An 11,741-nucleotide genomic window follows, 5' to 3' on the forward strand; every position below is an offset into this window, starting at 1 on the left:
ATAGTACACCCTTTTAAAATTATAAATGCTTATTAAAGCAATAGACATTGCCAATGTGAGTTCTAGTGCCCAGTAATTGACTACACTGGGATTTATATTTCCGAGCGCAAAGTGAGTGCGTAACAGATTGAAGATTAGTTATGGTCAGTCATCAATATCTGCTGTGTAAGGGACACTATGGTGCACTAGTCTAGGGGCACAGTGGTAGCCATCTCCACTATCAACCAGGAGACCTTGTTATGACAGTCTGTTAGAAACCTGTTTTGACAATCTTCTCCCTCAGGTTGGCAGGAACTGGGAACAGTATACAAGCGGGGCACTAAGATCCCACCCACTCCCTCTCATAGCTCAGCATGGAGGTTTACAAAAACATGGAAAATGCTGCATTGGGCAGCAGATTGAGGAGAGGCAGTGATGAGCGGTGTTTTGCCACTAGCCTGATGGCGTTCCCTAGGTGGAGTCAAGGTGCAGCTTCTAGATGACATGTTCCCTTAGAAAAGCTGCATCCCTCCCACAAACCCTGGAGCAGTTGTAGAGCTGTAGCAGAGAGGGTGCTTGAGTCATGTGGCTTCTTTTGTGCTCTGCATGGCCTTCCACATGAGGAAGGCTGAGGGATTCACACAGCTGTGGATTCCAGTGGTGTTACACTGGCATAAAACTGGAACAGCGCAGTAGCGAGTCATCTCAAAAGCAGCTGTCTGGCTTGCAGAGCCACAGCAGGATCTGTGCAAACGTGAGCTTGAAGCCACCTTATCAGATACGCACCCTTGACCTGTGCTTTGTGAAGTTTACCCACACACCAGAATCTGGCCCTTACAGTGACCAAGTTATATGATGATTATACTGTAGGAGTATTACTGCTAAGGACAAATAATGGAAGGTGGGAAATTTTAAGAGTGTCCAAAGGAAGTCACTGTGAAAGTGGGAGGAGTTGGATACCTAACTCCCTTAGGCACTTTTGAAAATCCTACCCCAAAATTTAAAAACTTTATTGACGAGAATTAGAACAGCATTGGACTCACATTATGCTCTTGGATGATTCAGACCACAGATAAATCAAAAGAATTGGAATGTTCTGAATTGAATTTATATACTATAAAATAGTTTGCAGACTTAAATGTTTCTCTCTTTGGTTTCCCTGCTTAAATTAAAGGATAAAATTCTGAGCACATAGTATACCCCTTTAAAAACTGGTTGAATGGAGCATTCTGGAGATTAAAATATATATTATAGAGAAGGCATACTTATTGATATTGCTAATAAATAACATCTTAATTAATAAAACTGGAAGAATTGTAAAAGGTACCGAATATTTGGTGCTCTACAAACAAGGTATGGTCTTTGCTATAATGAGCTTACCATATAATTATTGCCATACTTTTGTTTACTTTTTGCTTGAATTTTTGTGTGCTGAATATGATTTTCTGAATGTACTATTGGGGTAACATTTTCAAAAGCACCTAAATCCCACTCCCTTGCAATGGGACTTAGGAATTTTTGAAATTTCTACCTGTTATCATTAAATATTTGAATAGTGCCTTAATTTACACAATTCCTTACAAACAAAGGTCCCAGTTCTACAGGCTGGCTTTGGAAATCTGCCCATGCTAATCTGATACCAGAATAAGAGCCATAAGGAAGTCAGTGGAACTAAGAACAGTACTAAGCCCTCCATTCAGTAGTAAATGTTTGGAGAATCAAGCTTGTAGATAAGGTTGCATTCACCACACAAAAACTGCATTCTAAATAAAACAAGATAAGCGCAAGATCAAACACTCCGGACCGTATCATTAGTATGATCATGGATAATTTTCTTCTTTTTCTCCCCAGGCATAATGACATCAATAGGAAAAGTCTGAAATCTTACAGCCAAAATAATATTGAAGAGCCAGAGCTGCAGGAATTCTTCCTCTAAATCATATCTCATGATGCCTCGTCTGCCTTCAAACGTGGTTTGAAATGCCTGAAATATCTTCTTTTAAGAACACTAATATGAGACATAACTCTCACCAGCAAAACAAGACTGTTAGGATGCCTTAAATTTGTAACAGTTAGACCATATACAAAATGTTTTTATGCTATGTGTGTGTGTGTAACTTGTTTGTAAGATAGACTGTTCAAAGGCATGGGGGAGCAAAAGTAATGGTTTGGAAATTGCAGCGACACGGGCAACCTCCAGAATGTTCATCTGGCCACTGAACGCATTTTATACTTCATCTATTGCATGGATATACTGTAATAGGTCTGTATTTCCCTTTCTCAATGACATATACTGTAAAAACTTCAGCCAGGACTCTGCCTGCTGAGCTCCTCAATGAGACCAAGGCAATAGCGTTGTTTTTTGTCTGGTATGTTTCGTCTGTTATTTCTATTTTTTGTAAAAAGGAAATAAAAACAGTCTTAACAATATACCACCTGAATGGGTCCAGATACTTCTCATTTCACTGTTCTTTGCTTCCTCACAGTGGCATTTTTGGTTTTTAGAATGCTTAAGTATTGAATGATGGAAGTATCCGTGCAGTTAACAACCACCTAGACTTCCACACAAATGGTCATATGTGCAAAATCATTTGTGTTAAAAATTGCTTTGAAATTTTAAATGTGCTTTTGTAGCTTTAAAAAAAAATGTCAGTGGCTCAGGAAACTCATAAATAAGTTCCAGAATTAACGTTTTTTGTTGTTTTCTGTCAAGAATTGGAATGTGCTTGGTGCTGTACTAGCCTCAGAGTCCCTGCTATGAGGACCCTACAGTTTATTAAAGCCCAGTTCATGTCTCTTTGCAGCTCACAGACTTTCCATTAAATTCAGTGGGAACTAGTTCAGGCTTTGAAAGACAAACATTGGTAATACAAGATATACTGGGAGATCCAGAGAAGGATGTTGTTTCTCTTGCTATATAGAGGTTTTTTTAATGGGTCAGTGTTTTGCAACCTCATGGAAGAAGTGAGTTTTTAATTCCTCATTCAGTTCTCTTCTAGATTCTTTATACATTATCAAAACATTCCATTTGGCAGTCCCTACAGTATATAGTTCTAAAGCAAAGTAACAGGCAATTGTTAAATGATGCATTTCTCCCTCATTTCTCAACTGGGCTATGTGGACTTGGTGAGACAGATCTTACTACAACAACAGCAAGTTTAGTGGTGACATTTTTCTTTTCAAAGAAGACAAGCTACAATGTTGAAATTACACAAATTAACATCCAAATATTGTGTGATTTACAGGTAAGATAATGTGAGAGATCAGGGTGTAGCTTAATGGAGTAAAATGGAGTCACTTTGGATCAGTTTTCCAAATGTGTTTCACTGTTTGCAGCTGTTACTGACTTCAGAGGAGATATGTGACTAAACCCATTATGCATTGCTTATTGGCTTTTCACAGCAACTCTATCAGTTAAAAGAAGAGAATGAAGAGATCAGAAAAATAAATTGAAATAATAAAAGACAAGCACACTCAGAAGTGAAATTCATAGTTTGTGTTAACATCCCTAGTTCTTATCTTCCATTTGGCAATGCCTTGGTTTTCAAATAGAAGGAACGAATTTAGCACTCCAGCCAACCTAAACTGTGTTTTTTAAGAAAACAATGAAACCTCCAAAATATCTGAAAGCCAGGAACAGAAATACCTCTAGCTGAGCCTCTCATCTTCCATGTGTCCATGAGAAATAAAAATGCAAAGAGAAAAGGGACACGTGTGTTCCAATTGTCTGAGTGTTGAAAGATAATGTCTGAATAAGAGGGTAAGCAAAGTTCCTGTGTCTGGTGCATGGATTTCTTGAGTCAGATTTGTGGTGAGCGTGAAGTGTGTGAAAAATCTTGTGAACATCAAGAAGCTCACAAATATAACATGGTTTATGAAGGATAAATGGACAATTTTTTAAAAATTGAACAGATAGCATATTAAAAATGTTTACCCTTCAACAATGACTGCACCATCAACACTTAAAGATGACAGGTCTGAAATTCTAGAGGTAGAATGCCTTGCATGAGTATGTGATGGACAGAGACCTGAAGGACAGTTTTAGTCTTATAGGACACTGAGTCCACAAAGTGATTAAAGTCTCTTGACTGATTTGATGCGTGTGAAGCCCATGGTAGCTATATATAACATCGTGTGGCAGCAGGAGACAAGCTGAGTCTTGGTGAAGGATTGTAACAGGTTATGGTGTAAATATTGTCAAGTTCTGGGAAAAGGAAATTACATTTTCTGGACACTGGCTTTTGAGGACACCTGTTGTCAATTAACTTCCAATCCATATTGAGGATATTTGCATTTCATATCTTAGAGACAGCAGGTGCATTATGTGGTAAATTGAAATTACCCAAGCACTATAAAACCACATGAGATTGCTAAATTACATGGGACTGGGATTTGAGATGTTCAGGATTTCTGATTAAAGGGATCCAATGGATAGTTCTGTCTGAAGTTGATTCTAAAGGCTCTGAGATAATTGGATTATAGAGAAGGATGTTGTGGTTGACACCATCACACACTTGATACATGTTATTCCATGTTCCTAACTCATGTTGTACAGTATATGTTGTACCAACTATAATGCAGTGAGCCAATCACAACATGCTGGTGATCTTCAGCTGTGGAAAGCCCTGGGTAGCGGCTCTAGCAGGGTAATCCTGCAGAAAGGGCAGCCTGCTATAAATGTCAAACCCCCTCCTCCTCCCCAAGGTTTTACATCTCATGGAAGTGAGCTCATGTAAATAAGTTTTTCACTCTACTACTCCCAGGTCTCAGAGCTATCGGTCGCTGTCACAGGTTGGCTATTCCCTTTAAATGCAGCAAGTCCAGCGCCCCTTTGTGAGTACTGTACAGCTTGGCCAATTAAGGTGGTAAGGCAACACCTGGGGCCATAAAGGAGCAAGGAGGAATGATAGGAGTTCCCTGGGGGAAGGCTGAAGCAGGGGTTACTTGCTGACCTCCCTGAGCTAGATCTGGAGAGGGCTGAATGCAGCAGAGGGAGTTTCTGCCAGCTTCCAAGCTGGAGAGGAATGAAGGTGGGGAAGCAGTGGATGGGTTTACCTGGTGGCCTGTCTGAGATGAGAGGTTAGCTGACAAGGGAGTATGATGGATACTCCCAATAGATGCTTTGGGAGTTCCTGTTGGGAAGAGTGGGGTTGCACTCCAGCTGGAAGAGCTGGGGATGGCTTTCCTGGCCAAATGACAGGAGAGGCCTGAAGAAGCATCTGGAGCTGGGGGAGGAGGCCAGAGTGTGGTATGTGCTATGTCAATGGACTAGAGGATGTGAGATTGTCAGGGCTACACACACTGGGGGTGGGGAATAGACTGTGGCTTGGAACTTTTTGTTATGGATAAGTACACTGTGTTTTTATAATAAACTGACCCCCAAGGAGAGTATTATTGAGGCAAGAAAGACTGTCATGGGGTCCTTAGGGGCCAAGATGGGAAGTGGGATGGTAACTCTCGTGTTAGCATGCCCAGCTAAAAGGGGACACTCAGGGTTGAGTAGGAGCCATTTACAGTTTCCCACCCAGGGCTCCAGAGCCTGCAGATGTTAACTACCTTACGTTGTCCCCAGTGGAGAAATCTGGTCCTGTGACCCCCAGTTGGCTGAAATGTAGCCTGCAAGTAGCAAGCTGTTACCATTATGTATTGCCATGGTATCTAGTCACCACAACTCATTCATGTGGTATATAATTCTCCAGGCCTCTGATGGACCGCCATCAGCATTTAAAATAGTTACCCAAGATAGGAGAGGAAGAACTTGTGCCCCCTCTGCTTCCAGTTATTAGGATTCTGCAAAGCATTCAGGTTTCTTTGGTTGCCAGTCTAAGTGAGGCTCTCTTGCCTACGGATGGATATCTTTTGAGAGGTTGACCCCCACAAATCTCACTTATGGAGCAGGCAGAAGAGGCATATTTAGAGCAGACTGCTCCATCTTTTGCTTGAACTTTGAAACAGAGGACTCATGCAGGCACAGCCACTTCAGGCTGCAGATCCTTTCAAATACTTCCCTGACAGACTGACGTTCATTCAGTCATGGAAGAGCCTACCTGTTATTGGGGATATTATGGGGACAAATAGCTAAACTGCTACATGTGGCAAGGGTAGGAGTAACAGGGCTACCACACAGTGCCTCACTTGGCAGAGAGCGGTAACTTGAGTCAGCCTTAAGCTTACACAAAGTAAGCAGTCCCACTCCTGTTTACCCATCCTTTTGATCCTATGCAAGCTCTAGATCTCTCAATCCATTTATGTCTTCCTATCTGGTAGAAGGGTTGGAGGAGGAAACAACTTACCTTACTCCATCACACATCAGCAATGGAGCTAGAAAGGAAGAGAACTAATGGTCTGGTTTTCAATCTCTCCATCCTCCTACCCTGCCCCAACTACATCTTTCCCCTTCGGTTTAGAGTTGCCCATGAGCTTCATGGGAGATTGAAGCCAGAGATCTTCTGCATTAGATCTTCCGCAAGTTGTTTGTTTGTGACTTCTTGTGAACTCTATTCAGCTTTCCAAGCTTCATCAGGACTGAAGTTGCATTGTTGAAGGTTAAATGTGTGGGTCCAAAAGGCCTTATGTGACTGCAAGCCGTAATGAGGGATGTTATTACAGTCCTAGTGGCTGGGAAGATGTTCATTTTCCACAATTCTCTGGAATTCCTGAAGGGTCGTGGTATGGCGGCGAATGGATGTGGGAGCAGTGTGTGACAGCATTGGCAGCCAAGGTGTTGGGGGTCGACTTAAGGGTTTCAGTGGTGCACCGCATTGCAGTGTTCAGTTGGACATCAACAAGTCAACAAAACATAAAGTTCAAGTTAGCCCCTGTGAAGTGAACACAATTCATTGGGGCATATTTGGATTCATTGGCAGGCAGGGCCTTCCTTTCCACACACACATTCATAACTTTGTTGAATATGATCAGGACAGTTCAAAGAAGCCTCCATACTAAAGTAAGGAACCGCTTGCTGGGGATTATGGCATCTTGCACGTTTGTGACGGAGCATGCAAGATTACTCCTCCACTGCTTTCAGGGCTGGCTCAGGAGGACCTGTTCCTCAACCAGGAACAGCTTGAACAAACCGATTACAGTTCCCCTGCAGGTAAAGAACTTCCTGGATTGGTGGAAAGATCAGCACAATGTCTCTGGCAGCATTCCTTTCATCCACACAGCTACAGCAATAAATGAGAATGCACACATCATTGTTAGGGCGGAGAGCACACCTCAACACACTCACAACTTAGGGCAGATGCAATTTTGGAAATCGCCTAGATGCTTTGTCTCCTTTGCAGAAAGATCAAAGGGGTCCACTATGTCTTCACAGAGACTGTCAAGATGGATCTCTGGGTGTATTACTGCTTGTGATGATGCTGTTGGTGCTTTGTACACCCCAGAGGATTACAGCACACTCTACAGGTCACGAGCAACTTCCACAGATCTACTCATAAACTTTCCAGTTTCTGAGCTATGTAGAGCATGGCCCTCACTGCATACCTTTTCTAAATACTATGCCTTGGTCGATGCAACCAGATCTGATGCAGTACTTGGTTCTGCTGTACTGTCTCTTCAGTATTAGACTTATTCTGAAGCTTCCTCCTCCCTGTGAGGATCCTGCTTGGGAGTCATCTGAAGCAGAGCACCCACAGAGACACTTCTCTAAGAAGAAGACAAGGTTACTCACCTTGTGCAGTAACTGTGGTTCTTTGAGATGTGCCCTTATGGGTGCTCTGCTACTCATCCTCCTTCCCCTCCACTTTGGACTGTTCTTGTTGGATGTTCAGCTAGAGAAGGAACTGAGGATAGTTGGTCTGTACAGCCCTATGTACACTCAGAGGATGGCACCAGGTTATATAGAGTGCATGCATGGGCTGAACAGACACTGCTAATGGAAAATCTTCAATCAAGGGTTCAAGAAGTGCACATGCACCTGAAGTAGAGCACCCACAGGGGGGACACATCTCGAAGAACCACAGTTACTGCACAAGGTGAGTAACCTTTTATTTTTATACTGCAGCCTATCACCGGAGCATCTGAGGCTATGTCTACAGTGGAGCTGAGGGGGTGATTCCCAGCATGCGTATGTCACACCTTCAGGGTAACTGAGCCTGTAGTCTCCCACCCTCTGTGGTTCATTCCAGAAATGCCCAATCAGATCTCAAGTCTCCAACCATCACCTATCTGTGGGCAGGATCCTTGTCCCACTCCCTTCTGCCTGGGGTAATTAAGGCTGCACAGCTCCCTGCCTACACTGCAATATCCCTAGCAAGCCAGTCTGCCTACAGTCCAGTGCCTGTGCTTTGCTTTTCTCTCTGAGGGCTATAAAGAGTGTATTGTCTGCAGTTACAAGGTACCACACAGCCCGTTCTAAGCAAGCACATTTATTCTTGAGGTAAAAACATTACAGAAAAAAATATACAAAACAAAAATTCCTAAACTCATGCTAAAGCTAACCATAGGTTACCCATCACTTTTATGGGGCCGTAGAAGGTTAAATTCTTTCCAACCCTTCTGCAAGTGTTGGGACCCCCTTGGGCAGAAGGTCCTCTCCATTTACTGGATCAGAAGGAAGGCTCTGACTCAATTTAAACTCACTCAAAAGCCCTTTTTATGCCAAAAGCCCTTTCTTGTCTGTTCCTCTCTGGAAAACCCAGTTTCAGTCTTTACATGCAAGGCTTCCCAAGAAGTGATACCTCTCTGGAGGTGTTCACTGAGTGATTCACCTTAATCACCCCCCACTGTTTTTGGTTCCTGAAGGAGTTTTGGTAACCCTCCCCCATGTTGTTGCATACAATCCCTGGCCTACAGTGATATATAAACTTTGTACAATATGGTTCTCAAAGGTGTTACATAGGATTGCAATATCTGTCACCACGTAGATGTGCCCATGCTAGCTCTGCTTGAGTTAGCATGCTAAAAATAGCAGTGTAGCTGGGGCAGCACTGGCAGCGGCTTGGCCTAGCCACCCTGAGTACATACCTGCCTGGACCCTGGGGTATGTACTCAGGCAGCTAGCCCAAGCTGCTGCCTGTGTAACCCTGGCTATGCTGCTACTTTTAGTATGCCAGCTCAAGCAGAGCTAGCATAGGAACATCTATGTGAGCTGGGAATCACACCCCAGTGTCAAGTGTAGACATACCCCTAGTGTTTCCCGTATAAAATCCAACAGCAGTATCCAACAATCCCTTGTTGACTTCATTTAGTCTCTGGCTCTCCTGTCTTTCACGTATTAAAAACTCTGCTAGGAATATTTTGTTTTAGTTGGTTAGCTGATTTGTTTGTTACAGATGTTTTGAGGGATTTGGTGGGGTGGGACTGCTTGGGTAGATGTAGGGTGACAATGTTATGAGTGTGGTGTTGAACATCAGCAAAGCAGCTTGGTTATAACATTATTTCTTTGTCTTTAAATCTGTACACTAGAAGAAAAAATGTTGGCTTGAGTAGGCTACTGATAAATGAAATACACAAGATCCAGCACAATCAGTTTGTGAGGGTCTAAAACAAAGAACGGTGTAAGACAAGTTAGAAAGGCAAAGAAAGTATCAGTTTAAATTTAATATTCATTCCACTGAAGCTGTCACTGAAAAACTATCTTGTACTATCAAGTCTGACATAAGATCAATGGCACAGCAAAGTATGAATGGCAGCATAACAATACAAATATTCCAGCATCCATATATCTGTAGCACTAATAACTGGCTTGAAATGTGCTCATTAAAAGATGTTTCATAGCATGTTTCATATCTTTCAGGCAAAGTAATTTCAGAATACAGCAAAGCAGCAGAGTTGAAAATAAACTGAAAATGTCAGCACATTATGTGTTGAATGTAAATTAATGTGTTAGTGAAGAGATTAGTGCTGGTGCAGTTTTTGTCTGTTGATTGTAGAATAAGATTCAGCTGTTACTACCCTTGCAAACTGGCAGTGTTTCTTAACCCTTTAAAAACCTATTTGACTGAAATTTGACAAACAGAATCACTACAGCATAGTCAGTGAATCAACAGTATTAAAGACGTTTTACTGCAAGGCTTAAATGTCTAATCATTCAGCAACTCCCCAATGACAAAATATAATAAGAATAATCTCTCTACTTTTTGGTGCAGTTACTATATTAAGATTTGAATGAGATATGGAAAGACTATTCTAGCTAAAGATCAAATGTGTCCAACCAGCACCTGTTCTAAGTTATAGCTACTGTACAAAAGCTATGCCTAGATCACAATATATTTTTTTAAAATGCATTTTGAAACATACAGGATTGTAAGTACACAGTTGTGAAAATATTATTCTATTTTCATGCACATGTGCAGTGTATGGGTTCTAACCAAAATCCGGTCTTACCAAAAAAAAAAAATCTATGTCAAGGTTGCTCAAGAGCAACAGCTATCAACACAAACCCTTGGAAATTCCCATTTAAGTTCATCATCCCATCCCACATAATATTGCTTTCATATCACTTTCTTTATCAAATATACAAATACTTGTCCTGGGGGCATTCTGTGCCATGGTGCACATGCAGAATTCATGTCTTGCTCAGACTTTTTTTTTTCTCTGCAGAAAATACATTCTGCCAGAGAGGTGCTGCAGTTATGCCTTTTCCCCACCAGAACAGAAAGCAACTGCTCCTGCTCCTGCTCCAGCTGCAGATAGGGAAGAGAAGAGGCTGTGTTCCTCATAGCGCCCTGCCCATGGGGCCAGGTCAAGAGGCATGGAATATGTGGGGAATGGACAGCATGCGGCACATGGGGGCCACTGGGGGGTTCAGAAGGGCTAGTGGGGGGGACAAACTGGGGGAGGGGCTGAATGTGAGTGAAGGGTGCAGGGACACATGAGGATGGGGGAGGGAGAAGGGTGGCTGAGTGGGGGTGCAGGGACATGTGAGGATGGGGAACGGGTGTGGGGACAGGTAGGGGAAGGAGGCTGAGTGGGGCTACAGAGCCACATGAGAGACAGGGTAGGTGAGTGGGGGTGTTGGGCCACAGGGGATGGGGCACGGTATGGATGAATGAAGGTACAGGGCCACATGGGGATGGAGGGAGACGAAGTGGCTGAGTGGGGGGTGCAGGAATGCCTGGGGTTGCACAGGGACACATGGGGATGGGTAAAATGTGCCTGACTGATAGGGAGAGGCTAGGGGTCAGTCAGGGTCTGCATGAGGGAGGCTTCCTAACAATCTCTCCCCACACCGAATCCCCCGCCTTCCATACTTCTCCCACCCGCATCCAATCACCCTCCAAGTTCACACCCAAGCTCTTCCCAGCAATTACTTCCCTCTCCCTCAGCTCCTCTGTTACCCTTGACTCCCCCCAAGCCTTTGCACTGCTTCTGAGAGGAGGGTGAGAAATACAATTCTGTATTGTAGTTTAAATGAATTATTACTCAAAGTTCTGAATTAATATACCTATTAAGGAATCTATTTGTCAAAAAACATTTCCTGAATCTTTTTTGTTGTCCGTATTGTTACAGACATACTGGCAGACAGGTATTTTGAAATAAATTACCAAAATAATTAAAACTGGTGTGATTATATTGTGTTATTTTGACAAAATATGCAGAATTTTAAAATGTTATACACAGAATTTTTAATTTTTTGGCACAGAATTCCCCCAGGAATAAAATTCCCATCAACCACCAACAGCACAACTAACTCCATCACACTTGCCAGCAAACACACAACTTTAAATCTAACCAAATACCACACTGAAAAACCCACTTACAACTAGGAGAAAAATAAGGTAAGTTTGCCATATGGCACATCACCTTTTTAAACT

At 42.6% G+C, this 11,741-nt stretch overlaps 1 protein-coding gene across 5 annotated transcripts in view; it reads left to right on the plus strand.

Annotated features, from left to right (window-relative positions):
• LOC123373173 (synuclein alpha interacting protein) overlaps positions 1–2,409 on the plus strand; it is a 113,430-nt gene extending 111,021 nt beyond the window's left edge. For all 5 annotated transcript variants that reach the window (XM_045022009.1, XM_045022011.1, XM_045022010.1 and 2 more), the window contains one exon: positions 1,831–2,409. In XM_045022009.1, the coding sequence (XP_044877944.1) occupies positions 1,831–1,915 (85 nt within the window). In that variant the 3' untranslated portion in view covers positions 1,916–2,409. The remainder of the gene's footprint in view (positions 1–1,830) is intronic.
• The last annotated feature ends 9,332 nt before the right edge of the window (positions 2,410–11,741 follow it).

This window comes from Mauremys mutica, chromosome 6 (genome assembly GCF_020497125.1).
Source record: "Mauremys mutica isolate MM-2020 ecotype Southern chromosome 6, ASM2049712v1, whole genome shotgun sequence".
NCBI lineage: Eukaryota > Metazoa > Chordata > Testudines > Geoemydidae > Mauremys > Mauremys mutica.